At 44.0% G+C, this 17,001-nt stretch overlaps 2 protein-coding genes across 2 annotated transcripts in view; one reads left to right on the top strand and one right to left on the bottom strand.

Moving 5' to 3' along the window:
* The window catches only part of LOC143359657 (phosphatase and actin regulator 2), a 349,047-nt gene extending 332,607 nt beyond the window's left edge, over positions 1 to 16,440 (bottom strand). Inside the window, exon 1 of the mRNA XM_076797759.1 lies at positions 16,142 to 16,440. Within this exon, the coding sequence (XP_076653874.1) occupies positions 16,142 to 16,190 (49 nt within the window). The 5' untranslated portion in view covers positions 16,191 to 16,440. The remainder of the gene's footprint in view (positions 1 to 16,141) is intronic.
* LOC143359672 (uncharacterized) lies at positions 6,381 to 8,786 on the top strand. Its single transcript, XM_076797796.1, has 3 exons — positions 6,381 to 6,652; positions 7,223 to 7,382; positions 8,149 to 8,786. Exons 1-3 carry the CDS (start codon positions 6,568 to 6,570, stop codon positions 8,165 to 8,167), a joined length of 264 nt encoding a protein of 87 aa, XP_076653911.1. The 5' UTR covers positions 6,381 to 6,567; the 3' UTR covers positions 8,168 to 8,786.
* Positions 16,441 to 17,001: the final 561 nt, after the last annotated feature.

Raw genomic sequence — 17,001 nt, forward strand, 5'->3', positions numbered from 1 at the left:
ATGTTATTACCGCAACGAATGCCGCCATAAATAATAATATCCATAAACAATCGTATTAATATAAAATATTATAACGTCTGCAATATGTGTTCCTGTGAATTGGAAAAATACGAGAAACCTAACTGACAATAAGTGAAATGTATAACGTGTCGATGTTGTTTGTGAAATTTGCAGTCGCGGAATATATTGTTATTAATCTTTAAAACGAATGAAACACTAAATGCATTAAATATTTGAAGAACGAATGTAGACATTTATAATTAGCATATACTAAAAATGTATGAAGACACAGATTCGCTTTTACAAGCCCGGCGAAATAAAAAGAAATACGATGCTCAAACACGACGAAACTAAATGTAAATATTGCAGTGCTTAAATAGAAGCCCGCGAGCGCGCATGCAGTTCGCAGTAAATCGCTACCGAACTCTCGAGTTCAGGATCAGGTTTACAGTGCGCGGAATAAACACGAATCGTTTTTCAATTGTTCTAACGAAAAAAAAACAACTGACCCACCGACCTATTTGTAAAAGCTCCAATATCGGAGGGATTCGGAAGCCGTTTTCCCAGGGCAATCATACTAGGGATCGATGTTTGCGCACGGTCACGTCCTGCGGACGTCGATCCGCCGTTGAAAAGATCCTCGGAGGGGTTTCAGGCTCCCTATCTCCGGAATCCCGTACTTCCTCATTACGTTCTCGCTCGATTCCGCCGCCAAAGAAATCCACTTCGTCAATATAAGGATCCCGAAGGGGGAACGGTATTACCGAGTGAATCACTCAGGGATTTCGGATTCCCAAAGTGCTCGTCGAATTTCAAGAATGGGACACGCCGGAGACCTGGGATTTCGGCAAAAATTATCCCCGTTTTGCGCTAGACAATAAATACATCTCCTTCGACTCGAACTTTTCGGATTTTTGGGATTTCCCGCTATCGCGAGACGGTCGCGAAGAAAAGAGACTGTGCCGTTGGAGAACAGATCGAAACGACAGTGTCTGCAGGAGGAATTACCAGCGGGTCCGACAATGGCCGAGTATTCGCAAAGGATCAGCGCCGGAATCAATGGCTCGTGGACACGCGAACGGGAACGGGGAGATTTATTTGCGGGAGACACCCCCTTCGGCCCGCACATCCCCTTCTTCCTCTTCTTCTTCGTCTTCACCTTCTCGTCCTGGGGTAATACCTCTCGTCGATGGTGTTCCTTGATAACGGGCTCGAAGACGAATCGGTCGATTGGCCGATGGAATTTCCAGCGACCGGTCTTCTCTCTCCGGCGGCAGCTAAGTATGGAGACCGTATGCGCGCGGAGACCTTCGGGGAGAACGTTTCAGCGTATCGATCCATGGTTTATTGTTGACATTATGGACACCGCGGTGCCCGTGTTCCATTTCACAATGCAGACAATTGCGCTCCACTTTGTGTGTAATGGACACTCGCCCCCGGGACACCGGACTATCTGATTTATGTAGCAGGGCCTTGTGTTTTGCTAAATGGATTGCTCACCGCGTTTGCCAAGCAATGTTCTAAGATATGTTTGAAGTTGCTTGTACACACGGACGAACGAGCCTTTGGAATTCCTGAAAGAGTCGAGGACTATTGTCTGGTAATAATCGTTCGAGTTTCAGCGACGCAGCAATGGTTTCGAACAGTTCTTCAAGTTATTAACTGGTGGAGATTAAATCCGAGGGTGATCGGTAAGACGAACGGGAAGATCTGCAAGTTTTTCCAGATAACGATGCTATGGATCAGAGTTGATGTAGGAATTAGAACCGGAGCATGCGCACGGATTAGCGGAAAGGTTTGAAATAGGGACACTCGGGCAGCAAACGCTCAGTCTCTGCCGGGCTCTTGGCTCGGGAGAACTTTCAGGCCTCTGGAATGTCGGAAGTAGCTCTGAACCGAGAGTAAATTGGGTCTTCTCGGGCAACTTTGGGTCCTATGGTATCCTACGAGGCTCATCAAGTTATCCTGCGAAGGTGTTCCGATACTTTGAAGATCACTGGGAAGACTGATGCGTACACTGCGAGTCTTTGTGCAAAATAAACCTTTCTTGCATCGATTGTAAGAAATAGGAGCTGCATTGACGTTTATTTCTCGTCTTAATAATTTGAACAAGTCACCGATAATGTATTGGAATTTTTAAAATCTTTTGATATCGTCACTATTTCACCTACTCATTACTGTCACAAATGCTTAAAATCCGCAGTCCACTGACAGGGGACATTACCCTAGTGTAGCATGCCGATTATAATTAAATTTAGACAGGACACGTATTTTTTTTTATCTGTAATGATCCATATCTAGGGGATGAAAACCCTATTTTTCTAATATCTCGGGGGCTAGAGCATCTAGAAAAATGATTTCCATTTTAAAATTGTGTGTTCTCGATCAAAGAATGTACTCATATAAAAAGATTTCAGAAGAAAGATGAATTTTTTTAATATAGTTTCAGCAAATAATTTTTTCTGAAATTTTTTTGCAGAGAATAAGAGGGTTCCTCAGATATCTGATCCCTGAGAATGCTTGTGAGTGCTTTTGTGAAGTAACCTTAATGTAATTCTCCGAACTCTGGCGTATGAAAGATTCCTGTGATGTTGCGCAAATATGATTGCATAATTCGTCTGTGTTCTTTAGAGGAGCTGTACAGCACATAAACTGATGCACTTCGGAGCTAGTTTCCAATCGCACTTTATCTTAATAGACTCGGCGGTTGCCGGTCCGAAATTAGTGTGACTGTCATTAACAGTGCCGAATCGGGTGTCATTTATATCCAAATACACGCACTCCATTATCATCTCCGCTCGTCCGACCGATAACTAAGCCCGACACTTGGCGTGCCTTCCTGATAACGAGAACCGGCAATTAGTTTTGCAAATTACCCGCGCGCTTCGCGAGCTCGCTCCCGGCGTGAACGAATCCTGGCATCGATACGGTTAATAACGTTGTTGCCGAAGAATTTGCAATTACAAGAAACGCGATATACCTTCTTCAACACCTGGAGACGTTTAGTTGCCAATGACAGCTGGCTTGTTGGACAAATTACTGTATTGTTAATAGCGCTCGCGGGAACGATAATATTGCTCTTTCATTCCTTTCGAATTTCCAAGTTTAAGCATATTTGCCTAAAGACTTTAGTTCATCGTTCTCAGCCAAGCGGCGGCGATGTTAATTTCTCAACGGGGAAGTAAACTTGCCCGTCTCGACTAAACGCGGAGCCAAGCCTCATGCTAATAACTCCATGGAAACTTGCGAGATAGGCGCTCGTTCCATAAAGTCCGCCACGGTTGTTGTTGTTAAGTCGCACATCCGATTAGAATTGCCGCGGAGAGCTCTTAGAGCTTCGCGGTCCCTGTACTTTAAACTATCGGGACGCGGCTGCGCAGGAGGATCAAGGGGATCGGTGCAAACTTCCATATCCGATTGACGAGATGCTACTATCACTTCGGGTAACAACTGCGCCGTCGTACAGTCCGAAACCAATACACCGCAAGTCGCCGCGATCATTTGCACAGTTCGTCCTCCAGGCTTATCACTGGATCCACCGGATCACCAAGCGTCCATCGATAGACTTTCTAATGGAACCATAACAACGGGACGCTGGACACTTTTCAATAACGCTGAACTGATAGCTGACCCCAGACTTCGCTCACACCTAACTAAAAAGAAATCTTTCTCGGGCACATTGAAGACGAAACACAAAACAGATATAAGTGTCACGCAGACAATTCTCGCATAAAAATCCGCGGTCCAATCATTACGATTTACCTAGCCATGTTCCCGATATATTTCATAAATAAATAACAATCCGACAGCTACACAATCGTGCCTGTATTTCCAAGCCGGACAATTCCGCTATCAGCGTCCCGCAGGAACACGAAAAAGCATCGCGAGCGAAGCGCGTGAGTGAAATCAAGTTGTTATCGGTCCGATAACGCTATCAATCAGGTAGTTTGACAATCTAGGTGGGAAAAAAAGCGAGTGTGTTCCTGTGAAACAAGCGGACTAGTAGGGCTCCTGACGGCTCGGCCGTAGACGGTTCGTTAAAATCGATTACCATTATCGGGTTAGCCGCTGGCAGTGTCCCGGGCCCGCTCCGGCCCGCCCCGGCCCGATTTCGTGCGGAATCGATGGGAACGGTTTTCGCGGCGATTGTTCGAGCGTGTCCCGGCTGCGGCCAGAGCGGAAAACGCGGCGGCGTCACGTGCCGGCAGCAGCGTCGTGAATGGACAAACGTTCATTGAATAGTTAAGATCTGCTGGCGCGCTTCCGCTGGAAAGAGCGAAGCGCGTTTTGTGTGTAGGCTTTGTTGTTTCGTCAGGTTTTCTCCTGCCCGACGCCCGACGTTTCAGAAACAAACGGACCAAGCCCGTCCACCGTATGAGTCACGCGCGAACGTCGATCCGTGTCGCGCGAATGCAATATTCATTGTGCAAATAATCCGGAAATTTTTTATATTTTTAGACGTGAGCGGCCCGGCTGACGCGACGAACGCTGTCCGAGCAACTTCGGCGGAATTAATATCTGGAAACGCAGAATTCAACTTTCTCGAAGCTGCTTCAACTCTTTTCAGAAGTTCGAAGGATTAGTTTACGAAATCGGAGAAAATTTGTGAAAATTGTACTTTATCACGACTGTCAGCCTACAATTGTAATGAATATGAAGATTCTTACATGTTTACAGGAACTCGCGGAGAATTGTAATTGCTCGCGGTAGTTCTACTGTTTTTATACGAAATTGTGTAATGGAAAAATGTGCGTGTCCAGAATATTTTTAACGTTCCTTTCGTGCTCTTCAACCACAGTCGCTAACATTCGCTCTGCTGTCGGGTTTGTTGCGTATTGTAACGAAAATATTCTGTCGGCATTCTGACGAGTTTAATATTTATTTTTTACGGGAGTCGATAACGTGTCATGGTTCGGTAATATTGACAGCCTTTGTCCAATTTTTGCGATATGAAAGGAACGACTCGTGGGGAGAATTTAAACTGTTTTTTATTGTGGCCGCGATCCTTCCGCTGGATTATTAACACCGAACCGAGCTGTAAAAGTAACCGGTATGTGTTGCATATAAAAATGACGAGACTTTTTCTGTTCATTAGGATTGTTGTAAATAAAACAGGTGCATTTTCCGTTCAGGAAAACAAGCTTTCCGTAAAGTAGTTGTCGCCTTTGTTTCGCGTTTGTAAAATGAAAAACGGTCGAGCCGTCTTTCATCAGCATTTCCAATTTTCCCCTCGGAACCAGTTTTTGCCAAAATCTATTCTGCCGCCACGACAAAGGCGCGAGATTTAATAAAAAGTTTGAATATTCATGATTCACATCGGGAATCGGGTTTATCAGCGGAGCGTCTTGCACGCCTCGGCTCTGCAAAACATAAACAACTGCATTCGTGAAGTCTAATGGAGTTTCCACTGTAACTCCCGCTAATAAACGTCAAACAGAACACGGCCTCCGTGAAAATATCGATAATATCAAACAAACCGAGAAAACTGTTTGACCGGGCATATATTTGTTCTGTTCATTAAACACCTGCCGCGCGAAGTAAACAAACGAACGGTGACATAGATGCGTACGGGCCGCTCGTCAAATAATATTTAAAGTGCACTAAACAAACCTACCTGTCCACCATAACATGCAATTTATGATAATACCTGTCACTCGCGTCACTGGCACACACACTCGTACCTTCGACAACCAATAAAGTGTACATACAGCGTATACAATCGCGCTTTATTACGTTCTTAAAAGGTGCACAACTGTTCCGTGTTCCTGTCAGTATCGTTTATTAGAACAATTAACATTTTTCTTTTTTACCGTACGAGTTCGGTTACGCTCTTAATCATAACGCGCACTTGAACTGCACCTTAATTTCAATTATCCGGTTTTATTTTCTTCAAAATTTTAGTGAAACCCTTGCTAAAATTAATCCAGCAAGAATTTAAAATTATTCAAGCTAATAACCAGAGCGGAGACTAGTTTTGAATGAAAATTAGTAGGTAAATAAATTTTTACGCACCACGGTTTACACTCTCAGACATTTTAAGTCGTTTGAATAATTATGCGTGATACCATGTGTACACAGTGCGTACTAAGTGTGTGTTAAGCACACAATAAATAGACCCAATATAAAATGACTAAAATGCCTAAAAATAAAGTGACTGATGGAGGCACTATAAAAAATGAAGACGCTAATTTTCAGAGATCGAGTTACAAATTGTTGAGTACACATTGAATCACGCCAAGTCAGCTACTGGAATATAAATCTCGATCGTCGCCAGAGGTGAAGCATAAAAACTGTTTCGAGCGTGACCGTGGTTTTTTCATTTGAATGCGAAAGAAGCGTGTTGCCGACAGCTTCCCGGAGATTGTCTTGCTCATTAGCGGTGCTCGTCATGCCCGTGTTTTTAACCGTAAGATAACAGAGACTTTGTTGACGCGTCGCGACCAAGGAATCGACGAATCGCACAGCGGACATCGTGATCCGGACTATATAAGCGTGAGAGCGAGATCGTGATGATCCAGACGAAAATTGTGCCCCGTGATTTCATCTCTGCTCTGAATACCGTTGGACATGGCCGAAGGTTCTGTCGCGGTTTGCGCTGTTTTATTGGCGATAGTTCTCGTCGGTGCAAAGCCACTTCCTCAATGGGATATCAGTGAGTGCTGGTTGCAAACTATCGGGTCGCCGGATAAATTCGAAACCTCATCTAACAATCGGCGTTGATTGAGAGCGTCGCGTTTCACCACTGTGCTCACCTATTTTGCACTTACGTCGCTCCTAAAAGCGAACTCGAACCAACAAATCATTGGAACAATCGCCGATATGTAATTTGGAAAGTTAAATTGCTGGACTGTGGATTCTCATGCCAAATAAAAATTTTGGAAGTCGGACAGAAATTCAGTAAAAATATCAATAACTCAAAAATAGCGTAGCATTTAGACGGGAAATTTTTATGAAAATGAAATTTGCCTGCATTAACTGCAAGATATGGGAGCTACGTAGACATTTATTATTTTCTCAAACATTCTAATTACTAATAGTACGACAGCAATTTAAATTGAAGAAATATTTTTATATTTATTTATTATTTTGTTTTATTCTTCAGTTCGATAGGAGTAAACTTTTGCCAAAATATGAAGAGTTGAAGAACGGTTTAAAATTTTTCCGACAGCTAAATACCATTGCTGACACCAACGATGGATCAATTTTGTTTTTTAATGCCTAGATGACTCGGAGTCACTACAATCATCGGATGCTTTCCGTAATGGTTACGCATTCTGGTTCGGCAGACCATATTACGAAATGGACGACGACGCGGGCAATAATGGCGGCTTTGATTCACTGGTGAAGCAACGAACATCCACCATGTCCTACGCTAATGTTGGGTAAGAGAACAATAAATAATAATAATCGCGGTGCATGCGCGTCGCCGGCCGCTGCAAGCGAAATGGAAACTTCGAAAACGACCGGGTCCGTTCTTTCGGACCATTAGCGCTGGAAATTTGTAGAATCTCCGGGCAATAATCATTATAATAGTAGAACTTGCAATACCTGCATTATTCGCACATTTTCTTGGTCGAGCTCTCTTTGTCCGGATATCGGGTGCTGTCAGTGAGTTTGTTAACGAAGTCGTGTATTTAGTGTAATTACTACCTATCGATATCAGAATCTGTGGGCTGTGAAACTTGAACTCCATGAAACGACTGGTTAACAATATACGAGCACGAGTTCTTCGATAGTTTAATATCTATCTGCTTCACTGCACCATTGAATTTATTCGTAACATATACGTTATTAGTAACAATGATTTGATAGTACCCTTTTCACATCATTATTTAATCACTGAGATACGTTACTACAGTCCAGTTAACAACATACAAGCACTCTCCAAACTTTCATCATTGGTTTCATGCATAACATATATAAATTAATAATTATCATGTAATACCAATATTTTCGCTGTACACCATTATTTAGTTATTTACATTGCTAAATTATATTTATCCAATGGACATAATTTGGTACGACACGATCATATATCACTTCCAGTATCGTGAACGACAAAAGACAACATAATAATGGAACAACGATAATGAAAATTGAATTTATTCAAATTAATTTTCTTTACAATTTTTAATTTGTCTGTTGCAGGGGCGGGTGGGGTCGTTGACCAGCATCATCGAATTTCTTTGACCAAAAATCATCCTCTATCGCCATACACACCCTGGCCACATTTAATCGTCACGGAATCCAGTGCAATCAATTCTTCACCATATTTGCAAACTTTTGTACTTTCATATGCCTCTGTAAAATTCGCCGAATCGATATTCAATCGCTTAATGGACAGCCAATAGCAAGCAATACACGACACGCGCAACCACTGTTTCGAAAAGGCGAAAACGTTTCACAGCTCGTGGGACACGGATTCCGCGAATTTACGTTGTCTCCGGGACCCGTTAAAAAATTAGCGATCTCTGCTAACCGAGGCGGAGATTCGCTGATTGTTGAAACAGACAGCTCATTTTCGGGACAGCGACTGCGCGTATATAAGAGACACTGAGATCTCCTAAACGACAGTGCGCTCTATCACTTCGGAGACGAAGGATCGAGAAATGAGGAATTCGATCGCAATCTTAGCCTCGCTGGCTATACTGTGCGCAGACGCTGCGTTCCTCGAGGACACGGAATCGGGCAAGTCGATACTTTTGTTTGCAAAAACTCGGCGAAACTTACTTAGAACAACACCTGTTTGTGCGTTTTTAATATAAATATGAAATAAATTATCTTTCGAGAAAACAATCTTGTATTGAAAATTCATTTGTCCCATTTAGTGGTTGGTACCTCTTTGATTCTCGAATTTAAATCGATAGCATACATACATGTGTTTAATTTGTATTTATTAGGTCAGCCAATATAATTAATTTCAAAATTCGAAGTCTGAATAGATGTGGTCGGTAAATGGCAGAGTATTTATTGGTCATGCTAATAACACCTGAGTTTAATAATATCTACGCTGTGGTTAAATACACAGGCATCAATTTTTATAGTGTAATATACAAAATCGGAGGAAAACAAATCTGTACACGTTAAGTTGAGCATAAATTGCATTTTTATCTTAAACGAAACACACACGCTACAATTTTATTAATGTAACGAAGCAGAACTTGCCCTCGCACGTTAAACCATAAGAAAGAACATTCTCTTAGGCGAAATAATTTTCAGACTTGTGCGCCGTCAAACATTTCGCTAAACGATCGCGTGTAACGAATAAAATCCGCAGAGTGATTGTACGGGCGGTAAACTGCGCGGTGATTGAGATGAAATCGCATCTCCGAGCCCTGCTCGTCGGCTTAAAGGGTTCGAACCCTTTCCCGAAGGATATTAAGAAAAACCGGGAACGTCGAATCTCGGGACGAACAGGCCGAATTTACCGGGGAATTCATCTTGATCGTTTCAGACCGACTTAAACCGTACCACGACCCGGTGATGCATCGTTTCTACGGGCCATGGAGCACTCTGCATAAAAGAAACGGCGATTACGCCGACTACAACGATTATGGCGGCCGTATCCCGGACATTTTCCAGAGTTCACCGGATCTTCCGCGCAATGGCCCACCGGAGTTCCAGCGGAATCTGGACGAAGCACCGGCGAATTATGGCGACCGTCTCGCGGCGTTGAACTCGGACTATAAATGGAAGCCGGTGGGACTTGCAGATTTTCGTACCGGCAATGGCGGCTCCATGGTTAAAGAGGTCGCAAGTGCTCCAGAACTAGGCGAAAAACCCTAACAGCTCGTCGTTGTCCAAAGACGATTCGAAAGATGTAGTGCGATTGGTGCTTCTTTAAATTTTGTATAAAGACTCGGGAACAGTTAGTAGCGTAAGCTTTATTTCTATGTATTTGCTTAGCTTTGAGAGGTGGTCACAAATTTTTCTGTCGAGAAAAAGTCAAATTTGGCTGCAACGGAACACACGTCATAATCGGGTATCAGGAAAAAAGGTATGACAGTTATGTGTTGTTCGGTACGTTTATGGTAAAAAAGGTCTAGTTGATTTTTATTTAGTATCCCTCTGGATGTGGTCGATACCAAATACGAAGCAAAATATTGAAAATTAAAAAATGCACTTTGCACATAACGTTTCGATTCTTTTCACTTTCTCTATTTTTAAGGGGCTGTAAAACTCAGAAAAAATATATTTTAGCATAGTTGTGATACCAACGATAGCCAAGCATGTGCTGAAGACGTATGCAAAATTTTAGTTCGATCGGCACAGTAGGTTTTAAGATATCGTGACACTCATTTCGAGAAAAGCGCGTTTAGAGTTCATAATTTGGTGAGTCACATTAAACCAGCTATAATTTTTATACTTTTTCGAATACGATCGCAAGACTTTAGGAGCGTGTGCTTAGAACACTGTAGTTTTGATGTATTTCAAAAGAATTATAAAAATATGTAGTCGTTCAAACAGGATCGAACGTCGAGTCCAGATATAGAACGGCAAATGTTTGCGCAAGCATTCATCGGTGCGATAATAAACACGATCAAATGAGCATATTGTTTGCTTCGTGCAACTTAAAATAAACTTCCTTGTGTTCCATCACTGTTAAAGAGTCTGGCGAAAATAAAATAACGTTAAAATCGATGGGAGCGGATCGAAGAGGCAACAAAGTTAGTTCGAGAAGTTCGTTGTTTATACAAGTGACCTGTCTGCGGACAATTTTCCTAAGAAGTGTTGCATAACTCATAAATTATTAGCGATCTAGATGCCATGGTCTTTTCGCTGCGTTGGATACTCGCGGAATCGAGATGTACAATAGCAATACATTTATTCTCAGATCGAAGATTTTGTCGTTCCAAAGTTAAAAACAAGCACAGATGATTAAAACGATACAAGCTTCTTCTTTTAAGTCATCCTATCCCCTCGTTTCAATTATTAATTATGGGACCACCCTTTTTGAAGACATCGCTGACTGCAATGTAGGAAATGCATTCGAGCTTTTATACACTTTTCTTAATTATACTCGCGAGCGCAAAGAGAACAAAATCTCCTCTTAAACACAAGTCATGCATTTAGGAAAATCCTAACACAAACACAAGCCTTTAATGAGTTAAACCAATCGTTAAACACGGTACTAACTGAAACTCTGCGAACCTCTCAGCTTTGTGTGACGACTATGCTCGTTATCGGATAAAATTAATTACTCGCTGTTTACATTGAAATTCTGGTCGGAACTAAAATACATCCGTACGCGTCAGACATTTTGAAATATTTTCAGCCGGAGACTTTCCAGAGTGAAACAGTACTCTACAGTTACTCTTCTTGTTGATACACTTTACTAACATAATGGTGACTAATCGGTAGACGATCATGTTCCAGTTTTGTTGCTCTACAACACGGACGGTCAGGGTTACATCGAGAAGATCGGTAGGCCCATCGAACCCGACTTTCGGGGTCGCCTAACCGGCGGCCGACGGTTCAATGAAACCGAGCGGCCTGTTTAATCGGCTGCGTAGTAATTCCCCGGAGGAGGAAGAAATCTTAACGAGCCTTTTGTCTCGCGGCGGTTCTAGAAAGGAAACCCGGCCGGTTCTCGAGGGGCTTGTAACGCGAGGCGCCAGGGTGTACTGCGGGCCTCGGCGGTCCCGCAAGCTCGTTCGCTCGGTAACGCACGCTGAAACGAGGCTTCTCGTGAATATTTAACAGGCAACTAAGAGGATGGGCTTCTTCCTTGATGCCGGGACAGTCCCTCCTCCACCCTTGTCCCCTCGCCCTTTTCCATCTCTTCGACGGCGTGCTCGCGAACGTCGAAACGAACGACCGGGCCCCGGCTTTTCCCTTTTAAAGCCTCGCTGCGAAATTATAACTCCCCAGTTTTTTCACCCCGTCGCGCCGCCCCGCGCCGCGGCGTCACACTTTTCACTGTTCCGCACTCTCATTCTCGTTTCGACGGAAATAACGGAGATCTGGACCAACCGTGTACCGGGTGTCCCCGGTGACCCGTATATCAGCATCGTGATTGCGCGAACCGGTGCGGAATTTCGCGAAAGAAATGCAGCAGCGTTTGTCGCAAACGATATTTCGAAATTGGTCCAACCCCTTAAGCGATTCGCGAAAATCGAGAAAATGGTTCGGGAAAATCGATATTATTCGTAAATAATAGCTTCTTATTTTTACTACCTTGCACTGCTATTTATTTTGCGATTACAATGATCAGAAATTTTTCATCGTTCAGAATTTCAGAAGAATTGTCTTGCATTAATTACACGACACTGAATAGAAATTTATCTCTTTTCTTAAAGTATGTTATCGGGTTGAAAACAACAGTACTATAGAATTCTTTAAATGTTATTACTGTTTTGATCGATCGATTTCTGTCATAAATACACAAAATCCGCCCAGAACTCATAACTATGTATGAAAGCATTAATACCATGATTCATTTCGCAAGATCTTCTGAATTCTTCGCTGAGCATGAGCACACACACGCGCGCGCGTATATTTCTCAATGGGACGTAAGATCGCGATCTTGCATAACGTTCGCGAACGCATTTGTATAATAATACAATCCGGCACGATATGTTAAGCGTAACTATCACTTTTGACGAGCAGATCTTGAATATTCATCGCCGACCTAATATTATCCTTCCATCTTGAAGGAATGAGAATTATGCGGAGGTATGACGATTTTCAACGGAGAAAGGGGGGATTCGTGAGAAAAGTGGGTTCATTTGTATTCAGCGAACATCTCGGATCTACATTCTCGTCGTCGCCGATCTCTTTCCCCATTTTTCACCGAGCGCCGCATGGGAAATCAATGTTGTAGACTCTTCGGTCCTGCTAATTAATCTAATCCCGTGATTCTACGAGTTTTCTACGAATTCGAGCAAGACCGATCGAGAATCACCGGACCCCTCCTTCCAGAAACGGGCAAAACTTTCGGGGCTTGAGGGAATCGCGAATGACAATGAGAATGTAAACTGCTTTTGTTTCCGGCGTGATCGATCGCGGCGCGCGGCTGCTCGTAAGCCAACCGAACACGACCATTGCAACTTTTCTCACGCTCTCCTCGATAAATCAACCGGTTCGAACAGATTTTTCTTCGACGGTGACAGCAGGCAATAGCGGCACGTCGAATATCTTGCAGGAATATTTCTTTGGCCTGTTACTCGCGATAGAATCCAATGCCGGGTGCTGACGGCGATACAAATTTCGAGCCTGACACTTTCTTGCTGAACGCGCGCCCTAACCGACTGGCTACTCTCTCGCGTAAAACGTTTTCTCCAATTTCTTGCCATCATTAACCCGTTCGAGTCTATTGCAACATTCAAACTATCTTTTGACAGTCGCTCGCACCTTTCGTAGAATTAACAGCGTGCATCAGATTGAAACAGTTTACCGGAAAACAGTGAAAACTGACAAATACATTCGTGGAATATTCAATTTCGAGAAACACCTTTCGATATATTTGCGAAATACGAAACTGTACACTTTTACGGGATAAGGTACGAGGTACAATAGTATAAATAAAATGTTTCACAACGTCAAACACCGTTCCCACTTTTTCGTATTTGGAACTTGCTAACACATTTTACCGAGTGTATCGCATCAGGGAATAGAGTTGCGGCGCAAGTGTTCCAATACGATAAAAAAGATATCGGAAAGAACGAAGAGTTTCCCCTCGATGCAGTCGCGTTTCCAAACAACTCGACTCTGAAAAAGAACAATGTCGAAAATAGCTGACCCCTTTAACGCGTTCAATTCCGAACACTGTCGACAATTCGATCAAATCAGAGTTATCGAATCCGAAACAGGAAAGCTGAAATTGCGCACGGTGATTGCTATTTTAATCTTTCTGCACAGCTAAAAATTTTAAAAGCACACGTTTCGCGATGCGATATCTCTTAATCTGGCGAAACAACATCGTCGCAAGTTACGTGGCGGTGAACGCGTGTTATCAGATAGAGATTAAACAATTCTTTTACGGTGCGGTACCGTTTCGTTCGAAGGAGTCTGAAGCTGGCAGTCGTTTATCCGAGAAGCGGGGGAGTTAAGCGCAACGAAATTGAACTCGAGTGTGGTTATTACCTATTCAATTGCCACTTCTCGCTCAAGTTTGCCTCGGACAATGGCCCATTGGGAAAAATAATTCAAGAGATCGCTCAAAGGATCGCGAAGGACGCGACGGCGAAAGTGAAAAACTATAAAAGAATACTGATAAAACATCGACACCCGGAGAAAGACTATTTCCATCGACGTGAAAATTTCGATTTTTCGGACCGATTCTTTTCCGACGATGGCCACCTGTTCCCCGACCACTGGGCACCGCGCATAAATCGGACTCCGACGGCCATTAAATCCAATTATGTGCCGAGCAGATTGTTCAGGCTGGTCGTGATTCACGGTTCTCTCATCTTTTCGGTTCAATAATTCGCGGAACGTTCCGATCGAATCGAAATTAGGCCAGCCGATGACCCGCAAACACGCTCGGCATTAATACAGATAAACTCATTAGGATCGGTATGACTGGCTGACCCGACACGCTAATGATGGAAATCCGGGGCGCGAGCTTGCGATCCGCGTCGAATTCTCCCGAGCTTGGGAATTAATTGAAAAGCGGCCGGAGAAAAAGAAACGGGGAAAATTGTCGGTGAGAGATAACAGCAGCAAAAACAGAGAGAGAGAGAGAGAGAGAGAGAGAGAGAGAGAGAAAACAGAGAGACAGTTGCAAGTCGAGAGACTGCCAAATTTGCTCCGCTCCAAAAAATGCGTGTGTAACGCTCGGTAGAGATCCAGGCAACGAGTATTTACGTCACCGTGAAGCGTACGCAACGATGCAACACGGTTGCAGCAATCGTTTCCTGCATCCTCTGCCATCTTCCCAACGAGTAGGGTAACCTAGCAGAGGATGTAGCTGCGTAATCAACTTTTTCCAGTCGCGATCGTTGCCCCCCCTCCTACTACTCCTGTTTTTCCACGGGGGGAAAAACCCGCGGCTAATCGAGTGGCCGATTCTCCATCGATCGCGTCACGCGACCGGCAACGCGTTCTTATCAATCAGGATCGGCCCGCTTCCGTCGAGCTTTTACCTTCCGCGAGAGGAAAAAGCGTGACGGATGGCAAAGAAAGTCCCCCTTCGATTGGACGTTTTGCTGATTACCGGCGGTGATGGCCTCGGAGAGCTCTGATGGGCTAGTTTATTTAACTGGGAAATACCCCAAAGAGAGGACTCCTTGGAGTCGGGAACAGTTCACGGTTGGTCATCGATGATTTCGTGCCATTTCCGGGTATCATCGGACATTCTTGTTTCACAATTTGTGAGTAGGGCAAAACAGTAAAAACATTTGGCGAATATTGAAAATACTGTTGTTACCGTTTCCAGCTTGCAATCCTGTAGCTTGAAATCGGTGCAGGCAATTGTTGTTGTTTTGCAGGAAAATTCGCAGTCTATTTTTCCGGTATTTTGACACATCGAACGCCAAACTGGAAAAACAAAGCTGAGCCCCGGGGGCCACATATTTTTATTCTTAGTTTCTTCTACATAATTGTTTCTTCGATTCGCGTGGGTGAGTTATAACTCTGGGAGTTGCGATACTATTTGGAGTAACACTATTTTGTGCAGAGTTTGGTGCTCGATCAAAATTCGAGAAAAAATATAGGGCATTCTATTTAAAAAACTGAGGGTGACCCTCATATCTCGGTGAAAAGCAAAGTAACAAAAAGAAAACTAGATTACAGCACCGTATCTCTCCCTGGAAAACACACAAAATTTGTTCGTGCAACAAATAACTTAGGAGCCTATTACACAAAATCTCCAAGTTTTTCTCTGGCCGTTAGGGTAGTGGCTAGTTCGGTCCTCTAAGGGTTACCGTATAAATCTTGACTGTATCAGTTCACACGCTTCACTGTCAGACCATTTTGTGCCGACAGGCCGTTAATCAGCTATCGCCAGTCGATCGGGCAGCGCCTTCTACTTCGCTCGCGCTTGTTCCTCGGTTTTCCTATTTTCCCGTCTTTTTTTACTGTTCAACAAATTTTCCGCTACAGGTAGAACCTTCCCTGTTAAAAATAGCCGTCGATCGCGAGCAGAGGGGACGAGTAACGCACCCCACGGAACCCGATAACTCGGACAACTCGGACTCACCCTGAGAATAAATCGGGAACTCGCCGTCGCTGTGGCTGTGCGTCAGCATCCCCGTCGAATAGAACTGCCACAGGGCCCTCTTCCGGTTCTCCTCGGACGTGCCGGCGAGGATCTCGTCTTCGTCGGCGAGGCCCAGCAAGCTCACCACCTCGGAGAGCGACAGGTTGGCTCCGGTGTCTCTTCGCTTTTCTTCCACCGACGAGAACAGGAGTTTTAGCTAGGTCTCCGGCAACCAAGATCACCGTTCACTATATATACCATGAATTTTCGAAACCAAACGAGCACGTTCCGCCGTCGCCGCGACGGGAGGATGCTACCCCCGAGCACCCCGATCAATTCACAGACTCAAATCACTGGGAACATGTCGCCCGAACTGGCATCACTATCTTCTTCCTGCCCGGGGACATTCGCGAGGCCTCCGTCAGACGTCCTGGATGAACATCCTTGCCTCAACGCGCGAGCCTCGAACGACGAGACATCGATCCTGCTTGGACATCCTCGAATTACTCTTTATCCCGTCGTCATTGCGATCGAAAACCCTGCTGCGATCCTCAAACGAGATCATGCAGATGTCAGAAATAATTCGTCAACTATGAACCGTCTTTGACGAATGATATAATGTTGGAGAAAGGAACGCAGCAGGGCTAGTCGACAGTGTCTGCTTGAGGAGCGCTCTCGAAATTCTTTGCGCCAGCGATTTTAACTTTCCGGTGGTTGTATCGAATCTAAAAGGACCACCGCGTCTATGAGAAGTGACATTATTCATTCAGATATCCGAGGGTAAATTAAAATGAATTTTATCACAACGTTTTCTGGGAAGAAAGAACGAATCGCTAAGAGGCCTAAAGCGTTAGAACCAT

The sequence above is a fragment of the Halictus rubicundus genome, chromosome 12 (assembly GCF_050948215.1).
Source record: "Halictus rubicundus isolate RS-2024b chromosome 12, iyHalRubi1_principal, whole genome shotgun sequence".
In the NCBI taxonomy this organism is placed as follows: Eukaryota; Metazoa; Arthropoda; class Insecta; order Hymenoptera; family Halictidae; genus Halictus; species Halictus rubicundus.